The 21,593-nt window shown below is 42.5% G+C and overlaps 2 protein-coding genes across 2 annotated transcripts; both read left to right on the top strand.

Annotated features, from left to right (window-relative positions):
• Positions 1-82: 82 nt before the first annotated feature.
• LOC124337980 lies at positions 83-1,171 on the top strand. The gene is made up of 2 exons (XM_046792009.1): positions 83-541; positions 630-1,171. Exons 1-2 carry the CDS (start codon positions 371-373, stop codon positions 1,164-1,166), a joined length of 708 nt encoding a protein of 235 aa, XP_046647965.1. The 5' UTR covers positions 83-370; the 3' UTR covers positions 1,167-1,171.
• Positions 1,172-6,224: 5,053 nt separating this feature from the next.
• On the top strand, positions 6,225-11,927 carry LOC124337957 (protein Optix-like). Its single transcript, XM_046791985.1, has 3 exons — positions 6,225-7,261; positions 10,580-11,145; positions 11,239-11,927. The coding sequence occupies exons 1-3, from the start codon at positions 6,513-6,515 to the stop codon at positions 11,838-11,840; spliced, it is 1,917 nt and encodes a 638-aa protein (XP_046647941.1). The 5' UTR covers positions 6,225-6,512; the 3' UTR covers positions 11,841-11,927.
• Positions 11,928-21,593: the final 9,666 nt, after the last annotated feature.

The raw sequence follows: 21,593 nt of genomic DNA, 5'->3' as shown, positions 1-21,593 counted from the left end.
CATTACGGCGCATTGTGTTTGACGGACGACTGTAGATGGGGATGTTAAACGGAAAAATCAATTTTTATTGAATTCTCTATGATTTTGATATGAGGCCTAGGCGGGCTAGGCCTATAAGACCAGCAGTAATACGTGAACGCTTAATCGCTTTTTCCCATATTCTTGATAAAAATGGCGTGGGACTTGAATTGCGTAAACATAATAAGAACGGGTTTCATCGCCGATCTTAGGCAAATTTTTGTGAAGTTTGTCGGATAACACAATCGAATACAATATATATTTTAGATCAAAACACACATTAAAAAGGGGCGGAGAGGACGACTTTCTTTCACCTTTGGTACGGCCCACACGAATTTCACCTCTGGTTTCAATGTCGTCTGCCAAGTTGAGAAGTTTGTGTAAAAATAACGTGATGAAAGTGGTTACCAAACAGTCACGTACGTGTCAAAAAATGCATTTCTGCGTTTTCCTTATCTTGTTTGTTGCATCGATACGTTGCCAAAAGCCGTCAGAACATGTCAGCAGAACAACTTTGCTTGTGGTAAAATTGTATACACACTTTAACTTATTGGCAATAATATGCTTTTCTGTGACAGTGGATCTAACGTTCATACAATTTCATTTTGCAGGAAGAGCGTGTCAGGAGAACGTTCGTCGGTTCACCAACGGCCCACCCCTCGCAACAGAACATGACTTTGCAGAGAGGACAGACGGAGGCAATGTCGACCTTGATTCGGTCATTTGTCAGCTGGGAAAGGAAATGGCTGGACCTGGCGTCGGCGAATTCGGTATTGGAAATGGCCGGTTATCTGGTCCTGGCCGTCCTCTCCACCTTGGGCATCATCTTCACCCCATTGATAGTCCTCATCAACCTGCTGTTTCCGTCGTTGGCGATTGTCAAGAGGAAACGCAGCGTCGATCACGATGAGCCCCACTTGGATTTCTCCCTTCCGGAATGGATGGACCAAATGGAGTCCTGGGTGAAAACGCACAAGCCTGCCGAGAAACGGTACCGATGCTGTTTCTATCCCAAGGAGCCGCTAGGAACAGGATTTGCTCGATGCTTTCCTCTTTTACCCAAGTACTTGTACCCGTGGAATAATCCTTGTCCCCAGAAAAATGAATATCGTGATGTTACCGTTGGCAAATACAATAAACTGCATTAAACGAATGTCGAAATTCAGCTTTTTTTACTATCGGATTCATTACAAAAATTTATAGAATCACAATTTGGGGGTTTTATTTCTTTCAATTTTACATTTATTTTTGCACTATTTTCTAAGTCGCCAAATGGGGATGATACTTTTAAGTATGAGTTGATTCCTTAATAGTAGTATTGCTACGACTAATTTTAGAATCCGCTCTACTCACGAATATTCATCAAAATAACGATATAACATTACTATCTACTCAGCGACCGGATTCGAACCTTGGCATTGTTAGTTTCCTACGCTAGCCATTATACCATGAATTGATTTTTTTAAATGTAATCAGGTGTCTTCAATTTTGGTTCTGCTTGAGATGGCCGGCCGGTGCAGTCATTTTTCTTTGTATCTTACCATATTTCTCATTCCAATTGTAAAATTAACAATCCAGTTGGTCTAGTGGTAAATGACATCGGTCCGACACGGAAGACCCGTATTTAAGTCGTTGCCAATGATAAAAAAAAATAACATAACATATCTGCATATGTTTAATTCAACTGGCATGTACACTGCATGCCATTGTTATGTTTTTTTATGGTAAATTAACGTCATAAGGTTCTGTCCTACATATGAGAAGATACCTATCTTAAAATTAAGTAATTTAATTTAATGACTTCTTCCATGGTCTTTAGTCTTTACTTAGTAAGTAGATCTAAGTATAGGGAAAATGAATGAGAGTGTATTTCTAAAGGTGGAAATTGAGTAAGAAATTTTAATAATTTTACATTTAGAAAATACAGCACGATCGAAAGCAGACTATTTTAGAAATCCCAAAACAGTCGAAGACCAAGTCGAAGACTCGAAGCGGTAGCCCGACAAGCCGAAAGTGTTAAAGAAAATTTCAATTCGGGAATAAAAAGATGATTCTTTTCATCGACAATAAAGCAACGATAGAAATCAATAAATTTATTTACTTTGTTTTTGTTTTTTTAAGACCATTTCTTGTTTTGATTTTTTGCTACGACACAGATTGTTATGGGGTGCGGATTGAACACTTTTTCCAAAAAAACTTTTCAAAAATCGATTACCATATTTGATCTGAAAACAAATTGATAATCGATTCGAATATTGAAACCAAGTTGAAAATAAATTCAAAAATTGAAAATGTTTTGAAATTGATTTCATAAATTGAAAATGATTTTGAAAAATGAAAATGATTTCGAAAAACTAAAATGAATTTGAAAAACTAAAATGATTTCGAAAAATGAAAACGAATTTGAAAAATGAAAATGAACTTGAAAAATGAAAATGAACTTGAATATCCATACAATTTCGGGAGTGCGATATGACACCACCCTACTCTATCCCCAGCTCTCTCCGGATGCTATAGCCACCCCGAGACAACCGACTAGCCATTGATGGCTATGTCGCTGATTCCAGCCAGCAAGGCCGTCAGCGATACTGTCAGCCCTTGCCGGGCGGTGCTGGCCACCGCTGCCGCCACAACGGCCGCCGCTAAAGTCTCTCTCGACCGCAGAAATAGATTACACGATCCAACGTGAAAAGTTTCATGTTCCTGCAGTAAATGACACACAGCCTAACCAGCAACGATGAAGACGGAACGGCCGAATGGGTGGCTTTCACCTGAGAAAAGTTCCAGTCACGCCTCGGTATGACGTTCTCGCGAAGTTCTCGTCATCTATTTTAATCTAATTTTTCTAATCTAATTATCTATCGTAATCTATTTTTGTGTAGAATACTCGGCCTGCGGTCGAGAGAGACTTTAGCGGCGGCCGTTGTGGCGGCAGCGGTGGCCAGCACCGCCCGGCAAGGGCTGACAGTATCGCTGACGGCCTTGCTGGCTGGAATCAGCGACATAGCCATCAATGGCTAGTCGGTTGTCTCGGGGTGGCTATAGCATCCGGAGAGAGCTGGGGATAGAGTAGGGTGGTGTCATATCGCACTCCCGAAATTGTATGGATATTCAAGTTCATTTTCATTTTTCAAGTTCATTTTCATTTTTCAAATTCGTTTTCATTTTTCGAAATCATTTTAGTTTTTCAAATTCATTTTAGTTTTTCGAAATCATTTTCATTTTTCAAAATCATTTTCAATTTATGAAATCAATTTCAAAACATTTTCAATTTTTGAATTTATTTTCAACTTGGTTTCAATATTCGAATCGATTATCAATTTGTTTTCAGATCAAATATGGTAATCGATTTTTGAAAAGTTTTTTTGGAAAAAGTGTTCAATCCGCACCCCATAGATTGTCACCGTAATTCTGTACTGGGTGGGAGTCAACACGACCGCGTCTTTGTAATCAAGAGCAGCTAAACAACAAATGGAAAACGATAACAGTGTGTAGGCTATCCACTCGATGCTGCCCACAAACTTTTTTTAAAAAAGAAGAGTGACGCGGTTGTATATACATTTGAAAGTTGAACAAGTCTCATCGGATTCTATTGAAAAGAAGCATGTGTGTGTCAACTCTATACAGCCGAGTGGTTGTGGAAACGGAACTCATTAGCGGCGTCGACTCTACGCGCGAGAAGCTCGCGGGGCCGTGTGCGGACGAGAAGAGAAGTCGTCCAGGGGATCTCTCGAGGGGCCAAAGTGATTCGTCCGGGCTATTAGTGAGCCGGCGGCCGCAGTAGCAGCAGTCGCTCTGTGTCAATATTGGGATACAAGCGACGACGCGTATTCAGCCGGCAGCAGCCGGGCGGCAAGGACAGGAAATTGGACAGGCCGCTGGTGAAGAGACCATTTGATCGAGGAAATAGCGCGACCACTGGCTGTGTTGCCGACGCTCTCTCCGATTCTCTATTTATATAAATATAAAGGACGAGGATATAGTATAAGAAATAATAAATATAAGAGAGAGAGACCAATGTTGGAACGATTGATGGTATACACATCGGGGTGGCATTGTTGGCGCGATGGATCGTTCGTTGTTACTCATTACGAGGCGACAACATCGTAGACGCTATATTGAATAGGGATCGACCAGCAGCAACAGTCTCTCACGTCGTCGTCGTCCCCTCTGTACACTTAATAGTTGTGTGTGTCAATGGCAACTGCTGATGGCGTCACTCACTTTCTATATCAAATACGTAACACATATAAAGAAGAGAGAGAGACTATTGCCGAGCTGCTTATTGTATATGTAGGCGAGGTCGCCGCATTGTTATCAGCTACGAGAGTATGTAGTACATATCCGGAGGTTGTCTATAGTGCTGTCAGACGAGTGCTATATAGATTAATTTGGTGAGCATCTCCGTCGTCAAGGCAACGTAATAATTGGATAGCAACAACAACAAAAAAACCGCTGGCTATTTCCTCGGCTATTTCAAGAATTTTTTAGGATGTTGCCTGCGATGTATTGACGTATTATATAACGGAAACAGGGCCTATTCATGATTTATTCACCAATCTCGTAATAATAATATTACATCATACAATCAATGTATCATCTCCCTTTATATTTTTCTTTTAACAACACAAGGAGTTTATATACATTAGAAATGACAAATTCACACGCCCTTTTGATGATGAGGTGTTAATGCGAGATGGAAGCGGATGAATTCAAGTATTTTTTCATTATTATTCCTGTCCCAAATGCGCTCCTAAATGATAGTCGTGTATAGGATCCATGGGGGACGCCTTAGAAAGAAGAGGATGGGGTGAGAGAATCCCCACCGCGAGCCGATAGATCCTTCTCTTCTTCTTGGACACGGTTGCTATATAGATTGATGGAAGAAGTGAGCACTATTATTATAGCGACACTCGTATTTTTGGTTGTGTTGGGTTTACACCGTTTCTCTTTCACAACACGGCGGGTCTTGTAGTTATTCTCACCCTCTTCTATCAAGAGGAATGTCTCTATTATATGTGTCGAAGAATGATAAAGGGAAATTGTCGCTCCTCCGTGTTCATCATCTATAGTGTAGGGTGTGGTATACAATAGACCTGTATCCTACGTAGTGACAGTTTGGCCGGACATTTTTTTCCCTGGCACTATCAGGAATATTTTCATACGTATTTTCATCTTCGAAATAATAATTTATTCTGATTGATTACAATTTCTACATTATAGATTGATAAACCTATGCATTTTGTAGTCTTAAAAATAAATTTCTGGTGTTAAATTTGATTAATTAATTAGGTATTCAAATAAATCAAAGTTTGACACTGAATATAGAAAAAATTATCCCAACAAGTGCTTCAGTGGCATTAAACAATTTTTTTCGTCTGGATTTGAATATGGAAAGCATTTGAAAGAAAGGATAACCGGCGCGTGCGCTTTGGTCGTGAAAAAAAAGGTAAAAAAAAAAAAAAGACGCAGCCGGAAGATAATGCATAATAGAAAGAGGGGGGGGGGGTATATACATATAAAAAAAAGAAGAAAGAAGAAGCGGAGATTCTATGGTATGTTTAAAAAAGAAAGAAAAAGAGGAAAAAGGGTGCGCACAGTATATATAAATATGTATATATATATACTGGGAGCTGCTAGCTGCTGGCTGTGCTGTGTGTGTATATCAAGTCGGCGGGATCGGAATGATACCATTGGCCCACAAGTTTCTTTGCTCACCCACCCCGAGCGAGATGGGAGGGTGCCCAGGTCCTGGGCTCCTGGCCCTGTGCTCGGATCGTTGGCATCATCATAGACTCTAGTAGCAGTTCGTAGGCAGCTATAAGAAAGGGAGTCGGAGGGAGAATGGAATGGGTAGAAAGAGAGGGGGGGGGAGAAATCCCTCCCCCGTCGCAGGCAGGTTGAGCCAATGAGAAGCCTGCGAGTAGGACAATGGCCGCCATTGACTCCTTCGTGTCGCTCTAAGCTATCGATATAGTCATGATACCAACTAGCTCCGCCCTCGCTTCCTCGCAACTCGTATCGCTTTCCTTTCGACGAGGGAGGAGCTGGGCTGGATGTACGTCTGTGTGTCTCATGGCTTTTATGGTTGGGATGGAAGGGGGGGGGGGATCTCATCCACTCTGGCCTTTCTCACTCTTTTATCCTCCCTTCTTCTTCTTCGAGACTCTTTTACATCCCATCAAAACTAGGCACCGAGGAGGAGGATCGACTGGTCTCACTTACACCCCGACGGTCGTTCCATCCACACCTGTGAGTGCTGCTGCGCTGCGCTGGCAACTGTGTCCCAATCCCAACTGTGTCGCTCTTCTATGTGCGTTCCCTTGTGTCATGTCTTTCTAAATTGATTGCGAATTTAAAACCAACCAAAACAAGAAACGCGAATTGGACGACACGCCAGCGGACATTTATTTTCGTGGCGAAATTCAGAAATTCGGTAATAAAAGAAGAAGAAGAGAAAACAAAAAAAGTGTCTCGACGAGTGTAAACAGACGATGGCTCTGGCGGCCGGTTCGTCAGCCACATCAGCTCCAACGGCCGGATCGAGGAGCTCAGCGGCAACACCGCCGGATCAACCGACTTTTCCACTCATGCCGACTCCGCTCTTTCCAGGAGGTGGCGCAGGTGCTGGTGCTGGCGGAGGAGGTGGTGGAGGAGGACTGATCCCGCCACCACCGGCGCTCCCGACGCTGAATTTCAGCGTCAGCCAAGTGGCGACCGTTTGCGAGACGCTGGAGGAGAGCGGCGACATTGAGCGACTGGGCCGGTTCCTCTGGTCGCTGCCGGTGGCCCATCCCAACATTGGCGAGTTGAACAAGTCCGAGGCGGTGCTGAGAGCCCGGGCCTTGGTCGCCTACCACATGGGCAACTACCGCGAGCTCTACCACATCGTCGAGTCGCATCGGTTCACCAAAGACTCGCACGGCAAACTGCAGGCCATGTGGCTCGAGGCTCACTACCTGGAAGCCGAGAAGCTGCGCGGGCGACCGCTCGGACCCGTCGACAAGTACCGCGTCCGCAAGAAGTTCCCGCTGCCCAGGACCATTTGGGACGGCGAGCAGAAGACGCACTGCTTCAAGGAGCGCACCAGGAGCTTGCTCCGAGAGTGGTACCTCCAGGATCCTTACCCGAATCCCACCAAGAAACGGGAACTGGCCCAGGCGACGGGACTCACGCCCACGCAGGTCGGCAATTGGTTCAAAAACAGACGCCAAAGAGACCGGGCTGCCGCCGCTAAAAACCGGTTAGTAAAAAAAACTAATTTCCAAGAGTTTTGCTTAAATAAGACCGGAAAAAAACTGACTAAATATTGATGTCTAAATTTAAAACAAAAAGGGACTTTCTGTATGGATAGTTTTCTTCCTTGCTTATTAGGTAAATAACTATGTATAGGATTCTCTAATAATCAGCGGATCTTTTCCTGTGTTTCGGCGATTTGATTTGAGAGCGGCCCGCGTCTTTATTATTGCCATGATACGATCCTCTTTTGTAGAATTTGTGGTAGCCTACAAGAGCTCAATTTCACATCGATCGTTATTTTCCAGGTGGGGGAGTTATTATACACTATAGAAGAAAGAAAGGGGGGCTATAGACAAAGGGGGAAAGATTAGGGATGAAACGATAAGTAATTGGAACGCACCGTCGGGTGGCCAACTCTCAATTACCCATTCATTTATTACCGAGACCCAATTCCGACCAAGTATACTATACGTTTTATTCCTTTAGCTAGAAGAAGAAAAAGCTGTGAAAAGACAAATCCCATATTTAGTCTATAGCTAGCTGTGGGGAGTTGCGTCTATTTGACTGCTGCTGTTTTTGTTCCATCCACCAGTTAGTGCGGTGGTGAACTTTATCTATATCCTACCTGGTGTTCTGACTAATTAAGACAGTGGGCACACAGGTATACGCTCGACTGGAGGGGCCAAGGGTCTAGCCGATTATTTAGGCCTCTTATAGAGCTGCTGCCATTTCATTCATTGAACATGGTAAACCACTTTTGAAATGTACTATAGGATCTCTTGTGGAAAAGCGGAGGTGTCCGTCGAGTGGGAGGCGTGTTGCTTTTGAAAAAATAAAAGAAGAAGAAGAAGAAGAAGAAGAGAAAAAGGGGTATATAAAATAAGTCATCAACTGTCAGCTAATTGCTGCTGCTGATCGGTCGGGGAGCTGTCAGATTTGCCACGTTTGACCACCACTTTTTCTGGTCTTTTTCCTCTTTTATTTGTGATGCAGGCTTGGACTTAAGAGAGTAGCTTTTGTACATATTGTACATGTACACACACACACATGGAAATGGAAAAAGAAAGGATAAAGGGGACCATTGGATGAGGGGTAGAGGAGATGCATCCTAGAGAAATCTAAAGCTCAGAACTCTATTGTGTGTATCAATGTGGTCGTTTGCTCGACGCACGCTGATGCTAGAGCTGCTGCTGCATATTGGAAAAACGGTTCTATATTTAGTGAGGGCCTCCTGCTGATTGTCATCGTCGTGCCCTCCCCTTCACACGTCCTCTCTACCAGGCCCGTAGGACCCATCGACAGCATCATTCAATCTGAATGCTTGCTACTGCTGCTGCTCCGTTTTTATTTATTTTATTTTTCCTAGGAGAGATAATCGCAATTTCATCAGTTTTAGCTTTACTACGTTACTTTCGATTTCGTATCCTAAAAATAACAGCCAAAGGTTTTGCATTATGTTAGGCCTAGTAACAATTTCATTCATAATTCTTTTTTTAAAACAGTCAAAATGATGATAAATCACTTCACAGTGATAAATTCTTGTGAAATTATATCAAATGGAGGAAAAAAGAACAACAAGGAAATTCACCGGTAAAACGTCAATTGTTGCGTTCACGCAACCGCATCGCGTTGTTTTTTTCTTTTCAGAAAAGCAAATGATTGCAACTTCAGGAAGTCGTTAGGCGACAAGAATTAAAGAACGAAAGTATGGCGCAGCTTATAATATATATCTAAATAGAACTGGCTTTGTACTGTACAGCACGAGCGCTTTCCCAATCATTTGTAATCGTTATCAAACATTTTTCGAGGGGGAATGTCGTATGCGCATGGGAATCATTCCGGCCCGGAAGATTTTTTTGTTTTGTCGACTGCGGTTATATTTCACACAAGAATAACGCAGGGCTCCGTAAGACTCTAATGATGTTGACAGTTGATTGGTTACTTTGTCTTGATTGGACCAGCAGAAGGCGCATTATATTAGTCAACTGTTACACGGTCGATAGTTTCCCATCCGGCGATATACTAGTTGTTGTGTTTTTTCTTTTCCCTTTGCTGATCCATCTGCTGTTTGATTCGAATCATCAACTCGATTGCATCAAGCACCTGGCATCCGCAATAATAATAATCTAGAACGCGGTGTAGTAGTAGTAGGCTACAGTTGACTCGCGACAGTTTCGATGGATAATCGGTTCACTCGTCCGGAACTGATTGCAAGGCGCAGGCAGATATCATCAAACATTTTCCTATCCACCCCAAAGCCTAGAAAGAAAAAAGAAGAAGAAGGAAATCCTTCCACTGGTGTATTTAGCGGCACATATTTAGGACCTGTACAGCCACGACGCGTATAAATATAACTGCAGATTGGGTTGCCGCTGTACACTGGATGACCCCCCGTCCACTCGCGATACTTTGTATATATTTAGGCTGTGTGTGTGTGTGTATATCTTCCAGGAGAACGAGCTCGTTGTTATCAAAGAGCAGCACAGCACCTTTTCTTTTATCTTTGACTGTGTTTTCTTTTTGGGAAATAACAAAAAGAAATCTACAGGGGGGCCCCCTGAAAAACTAAAAAAGATTGGGAATATAAGAGAGAGAGAGGGGGGGGGGGAAAGGGCCAAGGCTTTTCCTTGAAAAACTAGACGAATGCCATCCGGGCGGAAGTGATAAGACGCCATGCTGAGTTGAGAGAGCCGATCAAGCGCGGCTGCTGTGTATTATTATATTGACACAAGTTTATAGACGGCACACAGATGATGATGATGATGATGATATATATTTCGTCGCTGGAATGCTTTATAACCAGTCAAGTTGATACAGAGCAGCAGCAGCAGCCGTCCTGGATCATAATGCGGATTTATTTAGACGGCCTATGTAGGCTAATGTACAATTGATAGACATGTACGGGGCTGGCCTACGTACAAACACAACGCACTCGATAGTTCACGGATGTTTTAGATGGAAATAGAGAAGGACTCACTGAAGCGGAATGTAATCCTGCGTGCCGGAAGCCGATCCGAGGCTATAAGCTATCAAAAACCCCACCAGGAATGCTATTATATCATGTTGTTATATATACTGGCCGACTGTACACTATAGATCTAGGCCTTTCATCCGTACAATAATGTGTAACGCCCGCTTCTTCTTTACTGAGCAGATTTGGGGTGCTGATTAACAGATCAACATTATATTCCATTTTATTCTCCATCAAATTCTAGGCCTAGTTTATATGGTAAAGAAAAATGTGATAATAAAGCTGAAATGAATTATTGTGACATCAAATAAACTAAACTAACGAATGATTGTCCGTTTGAATGACACACAGGCGGATGGGAGGTCACGGAGGACACCACAACAGTTGCAACTATTCGTCAGGGTCTTCGGCCGGTGGCGGACCGACTAGCAACAAACGCCATCGACCGGATCACAGTCCCAACGGAAACGATTCAGACGACGACGTCGATCTGCTGATGGACGACGCCAACGGATCGGGTCCTCTCAGTCCCGGCGCTGAATCGCTCATCGATTCGGACAATTCCGACATCTCGCTGACGGGTCCCCCGTCGCCGGTGGGCGATTTGACTTCCGCCGGAGCTGCGTCCATCACTCCCGGTTCGGGTGGTGGTGGTGGCGTCGGCGGCAGCGACGCCGCCTCCATCCTCAAGTCCAGCATCGGAGGTCAACAGTCGAATGCGCTGGCCATGTCGGCCGGTGGACTTCTCTCCGATTCCATTCACCATCACTCGAGAGATCGCGATCATCATCATCACGCGGCCGCCATGGCCTTGTCTTCGGCCGGCCTCATTGCACCGCCGCCGCCATCCCATCACCACCATCACCACCCATCGGCCTTTACCTTCGGACACCACCCGCATCACCACCCTTCATTCGGTAGGCCGACGTCCTTTTTTTATCAAAATTTTGTAGATTGGAAAATGATTTCGGACAGTTTTATTGACGAATTTCTTTGTAATTGATTTAAAGGTGCGAATTCTCTGATGGCAGCAGCGGCCGGTCTTCACTTCAATTTGGCAGCGTCACTGGGCAATGCGCCGTTGACTCCGTTCGGAGCTTTCGGCAATTTGTCCAACCCTTTTGCGGCGGCCGTGGCGCCGTTCGGCGTCTCTTCTCGATTCAACAGCAACCGGCCGAACGGCTCCAGCGGCGGCGGAGGTAAACCACCGACGTCGTTCGACATGTCGCTGGCAGAGACGCTGGGCCATCACCACCACGCAGCGGCGATGGCTGCGGCGGCAGCGGCCGCCGAGCTGGCGGCCTACCATCACGCCGCCCAGCAGCAGCACCACCAGCAACAGCAGCAACAGCAACAACAACAACAGCAACAGGCCACGACGCAGTCGAGCCTCGTCAGTCCGATTGAGCCGCTGAAATTGAAAAGTGATCTCATCATCACCAGCAACAAATCGAACCACAGCGAGAGCAGCCACAGCAGTCGAAGTAGCAACAGCAGTCAGCACAGCGGAAGATCGACGCCGCCGACGCCACCGACGCCGCCAACACCGCAAAAGACGTCCATCGTCCATCATCAGCACGAAATCGTGGCCGAAACTGGGACTCAGAGTTAGAAAAATCTCCAATTGTTCCAAGTCAAAAGTCTGCTGTAAAAAAAAAGTAAAAGAAAAAAAGAAATCACGTTTTGAATTAGCTTGAAATTCATTCAGTTTTCCCCACTAAAATTCGTCACTTGAACCCAAAAAACAAAGAAAAAGAAAAAAGACGTTTGTTGTTGGCGCAATGAATGATTTGTTGGCGTGGACGATTGTATAACTATAAAACTTACATATTTACTATAATAATTATTAGAGCTGCTGCATTTTCTTGGCCCTTATATATAAAAAGAGACAAAAAAATAATTCTTTCATTTTTATTTTTATTTTTTTTGAATTACTTGTGTGTAACTGTGTATAATATTTCAGTGGTTTTGTTTTTATCTTTCGACCTCTCCGCGTCTATTACTCTTTTATTTTTTCCTTCTCTCTCTCTCTCCACCTGGTTATATTGGCGATTTGCATCGCGTTCGATGAGCTTTGTACATGACACATGGACATTGATTTATTCCACCTCTCCTTTTTCTCGCCCCCCATTCGTGTGTACGTGAGTGTTCTTTCATTTTTTTTTAATTCATTTTTTTATTTTTGCTATAGAGTACGGATGGTTTGGTCACATCTACCAATCGTCCAGTTTTGGTTACATACATATTATAATTATCAAACTACCCATGGTGTATATCCGTTTATAATAATCTTCCCTTTTAATTTTCGGTTTGTTTTTGTGATGACCTTTTTTTCAATGATCAACTTATACAATACGAGAAGATTTAAAAAAGACAAAAAAAATGTTATTTTGAGATTTTTAAAAAATTTCCTTTTTTGGGTGTGTGTGTGTGTGTGAGACTGCTGGACCTATCTGTTTGTCCTGTTATATCTCTCCCCTATAGCCAGCCTCTAGCTATAGACAGCATCCGCCCATATCCGGCGCTTCATCGATTCTCACTACGCAGTCTGTTGGGCTATACTCTGACGTGTGCTACATAAAAAGCTGTCCAGATATAAACGAAAGAGAAAGAGGGGAGGGATAACTTTTTTTTTCGGCGTTCAAATATCTCGATTGGCTTATTGAAACCGACGAAAATATTTTGTTTGAAAAATGGCCGGGGATGACGAATCATCGGCCGATTTTAACACATTTGTTCCTTTGGTTTTCTATTTTTTCATTTCCTTTGGTTCTTTTTTCAGTCAAAAAAGAAATGAAAGAATTGGTTGTTTTTACCCCGATTTTGATTGATATTATATATTCATCATTTATTCATAGTCACGCGCACGTTTCAATGTCTTTAGGATTTATTGCAATCATGACCCTTTTATTATTATACATTCGATTTGTCTTTTTGTTTGAATACTGTGGCGACGACCTCATATAGACAGTCCCAAAGAACAGAAAAAAAAATCACACGACTGAATGACACTCTATTGACTCACACATCATGAAAAGACAAAACAAATAAAAAAATGAAGAAAAAAAAGATAAGCAGCTCGCAATAAACCTTATATAATACAACATAAATCGGTTGAATTTCAGTCTTTTTTTTTACTTTCATTGGAAAATGAGAACGATGGATTATTTTTAAATACATAAACCCTCGACGCTATACACAGCAAATAAGCCCGTGTGTATCAATATAAATAAGTAATAGCTCGACGTTGGTATTTTATTATTAGCGTCTGTGTGTGTGTGCTCAACAGATCGAAATGCCGCGCAATTTTCACTGATGCTGCTACTGTCTACAAAATAATGCGATTCATATTTGGCATGGGGGGTGACGAGTTCTGGTGTGACGGGGGGTTATGTAATAATAAATAAATAAATAAATAAAAAAATGGGGTCTATTGGGGTGGAACTTTTTGATGATGTAATTGTGGGGGAGTATTTTCATCGGCGAACGAATATTTAGCCGCGCCGCTTATATACAGATCTACGTACGTACACTGGATGGCCGCCTGGCTGGTTCATCCGCCGCTGTCGACATTCTGATTATAGAGTCCCGCAGTGTGTGTGCACGCGTCAACGACTCGATATGAATTCGATTATGCAAGTTCTCCACGCGCGCCCGCGCCCGTTGAATATAATCTTAACTGAATCGATTCAATGTATTCGCCCGCACTGATCAAAAGCATTCTCCTTTTTTTTTCATATTTATTTTTTGAAAAAAGAAAAACTCAAAATATATTCTGAATATATGCTTCGTCTCTCTCTCTCTCTCTTTCCTGGTGTTCACTGAGTACGCAAAAGACCAGACTGGTTTAGTGATTGGCTGCGGTGGTTAACACGGCAACAATCAGTTTATAGCTGAAAGGGGGGGGAAAAAAAGAAAGAAAAAAAGTTCTATAACGTAGCGTGGAAGATGGAAGAAAAGCGACGACGATGGAATCGCCAATGAAGGGCAACATGTTATAGCCGCAAGAGAAGAAGAACTTTTTTTTCTTTTTCTTTTTCTTTTTTGGGTGGATGCAAATTACATAGACGTCGAACCAGAGACCACAGCGCATGGATTTCTCGTTGAACTTGAATCGCATCAAATGCGGGAGAAAAGATATAAGATATAAGGAAAAAAAAGGGAGTTAGTGGCCAGTGATTCATGTCGTCTTCATTTATTAAATAATAGACGCGCACACAGCAGACGAGATCGAAAGAAATGAGCACAGCAGCAGCAGCAACTGTGAAGAGGAATATGCGTGAGCATATTTCCTTTTTGATCGGATCCAATCACGGACAAGCGGAGCCTATCCCGCGCTGTATAAATAATGAATAGACTATATGTATATCGTACGTATACAATCATAACCATAATGGAGAATGATTTAAGGGGATTTTTAAATATCCTCCCGCCAGCCATCGCTGTGTATAGCTCCCGCTCCCTATCTATATGAATATGATGTGGTCGAATGGAAAAAAAAAAGACCCCAAAGCAAAAGTCTCCTCTTACCATCATAGAGAGAGAGTTCCGTTGAGTCTTTTTCTGTTGATGTTTGGGGGGCTCTGGTTGGCGTTGGCTGTATGCTCTCCCCTCAAATAATCCACTGATGAAACTTCATCTTTTTTCTTTTTAAATACGCCGTACAGTGTCTCTATAGAGGGCCAAAACCGTATGTGTGTAGTACACCCTATAAATTGTATAATGTGTGTACACATACGGCGGATCATTTTGATTCGATATTTATTCTCACATAAGTGCATTACGATCAATTGACATAATCGAAAGAGGCGGGATTTTGCGGCTCCTTTTCAAAAAGCCTCGCTTTTGATCCGGTGACAATCATATTCGAACATGATCCATCATCTATACACCTCTATTATATATATGTGCGTCCCAATTTTATATTCCAACTCATTGATATAAGAACAAGATTAAAATTTTATGGAAATTGATTTTTTTTTTTTTAGTGTATGGTCTCCTCTGTCTGCTGGGTTATCTCTTGCCGAATAGCAACGTCTGTTGTGTTGATTGTCTCCGCCGCGCCCTAACGATTCCAGACTGTGTGGGGGAGAATTTGGTGCTACTGGACTGCTGCGCCTTATGTGTTGTTGGTTCAATGATGGATTGATCTCTAATGAGAACGGACTTTTCTCTTTTATTTATTTGTTTTTTCCAGCTACTGCTGTGATTTGGCAGGAGAGACGACCACCCTGTCGGCTGCCGGAATACACGTCCACCCAGAACGGAAGACTCTGCACCTTATTACATGCCACATCACACACACCCATTGTCTTATTAGGTAAAAGGACAGGAAAAAAACAAAACGGGTGGAACTGTTTTTCTCCCGTGAAAATGACGCACATATAAAACTGTGCCGTAATCTAAAAAGCGACGACACCCGCCCGTTATGTTGCCCAGCACCCAAAAGTAGCCATTTTGGATGGATTGCAAAACCGTTGATATATGATGAATGATGGGATTTTCCATCCGTTTATTTTTCCCGACTGGAATTTTGGTTCGGTTATTTGGCCTTTTTCTGTTTCAAAAGTTCCAAGCAATTCCCTTGATTGGAGAAGCAGGTAAACTGCTGATAATACTCGTCAAAACGGTTACCCGTCAAGATGAAGGAGAAGCTTTTTATTATTCTAAAAAAAGACACCTGATCCCACCTTGACGAGATTGAGACATTAAACGTACACCGTAGCTACATATCAAATAGTATCCAGTATAAATAAATAGGCTGTTGACGGCCGGGGCATATCTCTTGTAAGAAGTTGAGCAGTGCACTCTGGGCTATGGGCCGTTGTTTCATCGCAGTGTGCCCTACTACCTTTTATATTTTTTCCCATCAGGTAACTGGATCCCGTCTAAGCCGTGGAACGGTCATGCATACCTATAACTGGGCCGTCTCTCTTTTACTTGTTGAATCAACTGTGAACATTTGATCTAGATATGCACACACACACAGTTTATGGATATTTATACCTTCATCAAAGAACATAAGGGGGGCCTCTAACATTTTGTTACTTTTCCCTGTTTTTTTTTCCACCCCAAAATATAAAAAGATATCAACACACACACACACACTGGCTGGGCAATGCTACACCGTGGGAATAGACACACATACGGGGGGATAAATATTATCGGCTGTGTGTATATATTTTTTCCCCAATTTTTATCCCCCGCATATTTTCAACACCACCACTACCGTCTATAAACGTCAAGACGTTTCGAATTTATTCCGTTGTCGTGGTATGCGGAATTTGTGTGAATGACGAAACCGATGTTTAAGATCTCGCCAAATAAACGTCTTTGATAGGATTTGATATCCCTTGATGGCCGTCCCGTTTGCACAAGAAAAAGACGTCACAGTATAGTGTATAGTCAAAGAAGGGGGGACGATGTTATATAGTGGCGCATTGCTCGAGTTCCTGACCATCTGAAGCGCTTCTCATATCGGTCGGATAAAGTTACGGCACCGTTGTGTGTCTCTTCAAACTCTCCTGTTAAACGATCCTCTTTGTCCGTCCTTTCTTCTTCCTTTTCATCTAGAGCAGAGAGCAGAGAGCAGAGCAGAGCAGAGCTCGTTTCTTGCCATCCATTTATAAAATGGTCATCGGGTATCAAAGTGGATGTGCTGCTCCGGATCGGTTTCAAACGTCCGTACAACTTCCCAACAAAAGGCCGCGTCGAGATAATAAAGCTGATGCAGTGCCCCAGTCTTTTTAAATACATGTGCTGGAAAATGCATTCCAAGGCTTTCGTCTCGTAACTTTCGAATTCTAAGAGGAAAAAAGAATCGATCCGATTATATATTGGCCGGATTCAAACAATATGTTCTGTTAAATCTTTTGAAAAGAAAAAAAAAAGAAAAGAAATCGGCGCGAATTGATGGCCGCGCTCAGGATTTGCCAAGAAAAGAATAACAAACCAACACATCTATACGCGTTTGTATGGATTTGAATCAGAGACGAGGGAAAATACACAAAAGTAAAGGGCTGCAGTATACATACATGTATAGTTCACACCTGGTCTTTTGGCTGTTGTGTCTAGCGCTCTTTTATTTTCTTAATTCATATCTACTACAAGAAACTCGCCTGTGTGAATGGCAATTGGAAGGCGGAGGAATATAAGGTTTTTTTTTCCACAATCCCATAGGTATAGTGGGGGCCCCCGGTATATTATCTCCTTTTCTCTCTATTTATACAGACTTATATAGCCCTCTCTCCGTGTGTGTGTGTGTGTGTGTGCAATAATAAGCGTTTGAAAGATATTGGTGTTGAAGAGGATGTCGAGCTGGCAGCTCTTAAGCTGCTCAGTGTATATCAATAGGGAGAGGGCGAGAAAATATACATACAAGAAAAGAGAGTATAAAGTGCACTATAGGTGGGAGGGTATATATAGGCCTGTGTGTGTGTGTGTGGGTCTACATATTATAAGTAAAGTAACAAGTGTTTATCAGGGCCTGCTGGGCTCTGACAAGAGCCAGCAAGCCAGGGAGCGGAAGTGTTTATCCACGGCAGCAGCTTGCTCACTTCTTTTTCTTCAAGACTAATTAAGGTGTACGTCTCTCTCTACCTACACACATCATCTTGATAGAGTCTCTATATATAGCAAGAAGAAGAAAAAAAAGCAGAGGGAGAGAGAGCCTATCGCCTTATGTATCAACTCTAAGGGATATGCTGGAAAGGGTGTGCACATTTGATAATCCCTTGTGTTGTAGTAGTACTTTGGCTGCTAGATATTAAGTGTAGTAGTAGTTGTACAGTTCATTTGGTGGGCTTTTCCATCCCCTCGTAGAGACGCTAAGAGCCGCTATAGAAGGAGAGAAAAAGGGGGAAAATGATGGAACAACAGGCCCTTCGACATGAGCCCCATATCTCTCCGGTGGATGGATCCTTTTGTCGTTTAGCGAAACCAGTCGAGAGAGAGGGGGGCAAATCAAAAAGAAGAAGAAGAAGAAGAAGAGAGAATCTTTTTTATTTACCCTCGGCTGGAGTGATGTGCTTGCACTAAAAATGAACGAGAGAGAGAGGGGGACGGACGGACGGCCGCTGGCTGCGTGTTTTTCCAACCCCATACGAAGTCTTTTGCCGGAAAGTCCCTTCGGGTGTCGGGGCTCTTCATCACTTGTACACACATGTACTCGTTTTTAATAACTTGTGTTTTAAAGGGGAAACGTCAATTATAAAAGTAACAAAATTCTCCATTCAAACCAAAACAGCGCTGATGCTATGTAATATTCAAATGATTTAGTCGTTGCAGCAATCATAACGGTCAGTTATAGTCGATTGATTGTCATCCATCTCGGATCTTATAGACACTGATGGAACCAACACATTTAGACATTTGGCTGGGATGGATATTTTAGCTGGGCGACGAGGAGGAAGCTAAGGAAAAAAGCAAAAGAGGGAGACATAGAATGCGGATTGTGTTGATGGGTTGGTTGGCTTGAATTCAGCTCCCAGGTGATCGGATTACCAGAAGCTTTTTTCCCTCTTGTCTCTTACTCTCAACTCGAGTCTCTACTATAAATGTGGCAGGCTAGCAGCTAAATAAACAGATGCCTCGGCTGTACGTACGGTATGTTGGGATGCGCATTTCATCTACACAACACTCTATATATGCATACATATAAAAGAGCTATATAAGGCTTGATGGATCCCGATTATCTATCCGTTTTAAAAATGATTGAACGCTGCTGCTGCTATAAATGGAACCGGAGATTGACAGCGGAGGATCATGTTGCAGGGAGCGCATATCGCACGCTTGATTAGTCGACAGAGTTGTTCTCCCCCCCCTCGGCCTAATGGACCGTAATGAGAAATAATAATGTTTTCTCTTGATGGGTAAAAAAAAGAAGAACAAGATGTACAAATACAACATAACCATTCGAGGCTATTTTTCCCGTCACTATGTATATACAGTGGGCATTATGTTGCCAACCGAAAACAAAATAAAAAAAGAAGAAAGATATTGAGCGAAAATATATATAGATATATATTATAGACTGTTGTAGGACGACGAGTGCTGTCGATGAAACTGTATATTATAGACAACAAGAGCCCGTCATCAACATTCGTGGGAATGGGCCCGACTGTTATTCTATCTATAATATACACGAGTCCATATATATACTTTCCTTTTTTTAACCAAACTATAATAGCTATGGACACTGCTGACAACGGACGTGACGTCAACCGACATTATCATCAAATATTTCGGCTCCGTTTTCTCACTTTCTATATAATAATCTTTGTTGTATCGTTTATTTTTCTAGAGAAAAGAGTTGCGTGTCTATCTGTATAAATTCACTCTAGCGCAGTTGTACGTAAATGTATTGTTCATCTTCATACATCTCTTTGGCTATATGGCATTGCCCATTTGTTGTAACTCACACACACAATAACCACCGAGACGAAAGGGAAAAAAAATTCCACTTACTGGACACATCGGAAATGATTAGGCGCCGGGACTATCGCGAGAACCTCTCATCATTCATAGTGTCAAAAAAATAAGTTTCTTTTTTTGTTTTTTTATTTATTTTTATTTTTCCTTTAATTTCCTTTTTGTAAGTAATAAGCAATCGAGAATGTCGGCGGCGAAATAGCTGCCAGCGAAATATTTCTTTAAACAAAAAGAAATGTTATGTCTGTGTGTTATTTGTGCAGCAGGTGGAGTGTCGATTTGTTATCCAAATATATACCTCGAGTTTCTTTTATTTCGTTTCGTTCCTTGGAGGAAAATGCGACCATCGTGAATGGTCATTTATATCCTTGTGTGTGTGTGTGTGTGCGGTTTTAATCGTGTGCTGGCCATGGCCGTCGGGGAAGGCAGCCCAACAGTTCGACCTGCCAAAAGAATGCACACCAAACAAGAAATTAAAGGGGGGAAATATAGCTACAGAGCTTAAAAGAATAATGTAACGTATATAATACAAGACAAACCGCGGCTCATTTATCGGCTCGCCGCAGCGCGACCGACGGACATGGAAAAAAAAGGGCCAGGGACCGTCAAGGAGAGAGAAAACCCAGGGACCCTGGGCACAACAAATCGTTTTGATCACCGCAAACACCCTCCTTCCCTTCCCCAGAAAAAAAAAGAGAAGCGGTTCATCATCAAACTACCGTATAAATAAAAGGATCCATTTTTATTCCGCACGGCTTCTCTTCTTTCTAATTTACACAGGAGAAGAAAAAAAACGCGGACAATTCAATCCGCTTTTTCTTATTTCTTATCCAGCGCAGCTCTGGTGGTGTGAAAGGGAAAAAAAAATGTGTCGTCGCATTATTGGATTCATTTGTTTTCTGTCGTGGCTTTTATATTTTCCCTTGTATTTTCCCGTTGCTGGCTTAAATATAGAGGAAGTCATTACGCAGGTAAGAAAAGCGCTACCTGCGTAAGAAGACAGAAAACTGACTAATGAAGAAACAAATGAAATATGGGGGATCCCTTTTTTATATTTCTTATTTTTTCTTTGCCCCTTTGCAATGGATCCAATATTGCAGCGGCTTCATCCACCTAATGATAAGCGAAAGGCTATATGCCGTGATGATGTCGTGTCTAGCGCAAGTGACTAAAAATCTAAACTCTACGAGAAAGAGAAATGGGAAGTAATGATCGCGGTGATTACTCGTCGTTTCAACGACAATCGTCTACCTCTTATAATATAATGGAATTCGTAACACACAGCTAGCACCAAAAAAACAAAAAGATATAATAATAATAAGAAACTTGTTTCTTATTTTTTTTTTCCTTTTTGTGGCTTTGAATGAATGTGTGTGTGTGTACGCTCGTGATTACTTTTTTTTCTTCTTCTTCCCGGCGCCGGGAGAGAAGAGAAAAAGGTATATACGTGAAAATATAACGTCCGAGTTGGTTGTGTATAGTTGGTGTGATATAGTTATACGCCATTTCAGCGGCTCGTAATGGGTGCCATATATAGCCGAGTGGCTGCCAGTGTGTAATCAACACACGTATAGCCGGATTTTTATTAAGGGGGAGAGAGAGAGAGGGAGGAGGTGAACGAGAGAGATATATGTGTGGACGACGAGTAAAGGGTCCCGAATATTATCTGGCTGGCACTGGTCTATAAAGAACGGCCATAAAGGAAATGAAAACGGCGGCAAATTGGAGAGCTGAGAGGGCAGCTGGAACAAGTTGGAAAGTGGCCGGCTGCCTCCCTATCTTATAGTCCCTCCCGCTCATCCAAACAGCAGAAGACGCGGAACGAATCGAGAAAACACGGCAGCAAACGGCCCCGCCGCTTTTCATGATGAAGACATTGCAGCACATCATTCTCACGCGATATTATATTCCAGGTTTGAGAACCTTCTCTCTCTCT

This window comes from Daphnia pulicaria, chromosome 4 (assembly GCF_021234035.1).
Source record: "Daphnia pulicaria isolate SC F1-1A chromosome 4, SC_F0-13Bv2, whole genome shotgun sequence".
NCBI lineage: Eukaryota > Metazoa > Arthropoda > Branchiopoda > Diplostraca > Daphniidae > Daphnia > Daphnia pulicaria.
The sequence above is the reverse complement of the archived record's forward strand: the minus strand, read 5'-3'. Positions and strand labels throughout refer to the sequence as shown.

Bases quoted from the DNA above. Each gene is read 5' to 3' on its own strand.
- LOC124337980 (XM_046792009.1), top strand. From the start codon at position 371: ATGTCGTCTGCCAAGTTGAGAAGTTTGTGTAAAAATAACGTGATGAAA. The intron at 542-629 runs GTAAAATTGTAT...TTCATTTTGCAG, and splicing joins GCAGAACAACTTTGCTTGTG to GAAGAGCGTGTCAGGAGAAC.
- LOC124337957 (XM_046791985.1), top strand. From the start codon at position 6,513: ATGGCTCTGGCGGCCGGTTCGTCAGCCACATCAGCTCCAACGGCCGGA. The intron at 7,262-10,579 runs GTTAGTAAAAAA...AATGACACACAG, and splicing joins GCTGCCGCCGCTAAAAACCG to GCGGATGGGAGGTCACGGAG. The intron at 11,146-11,238 runs GTAGGCCGACGT...ATTGATTTAAAG, and splicing joins GCATCACCACCCTTCATTCG to GTGCGAATTCTCTGATGGCA.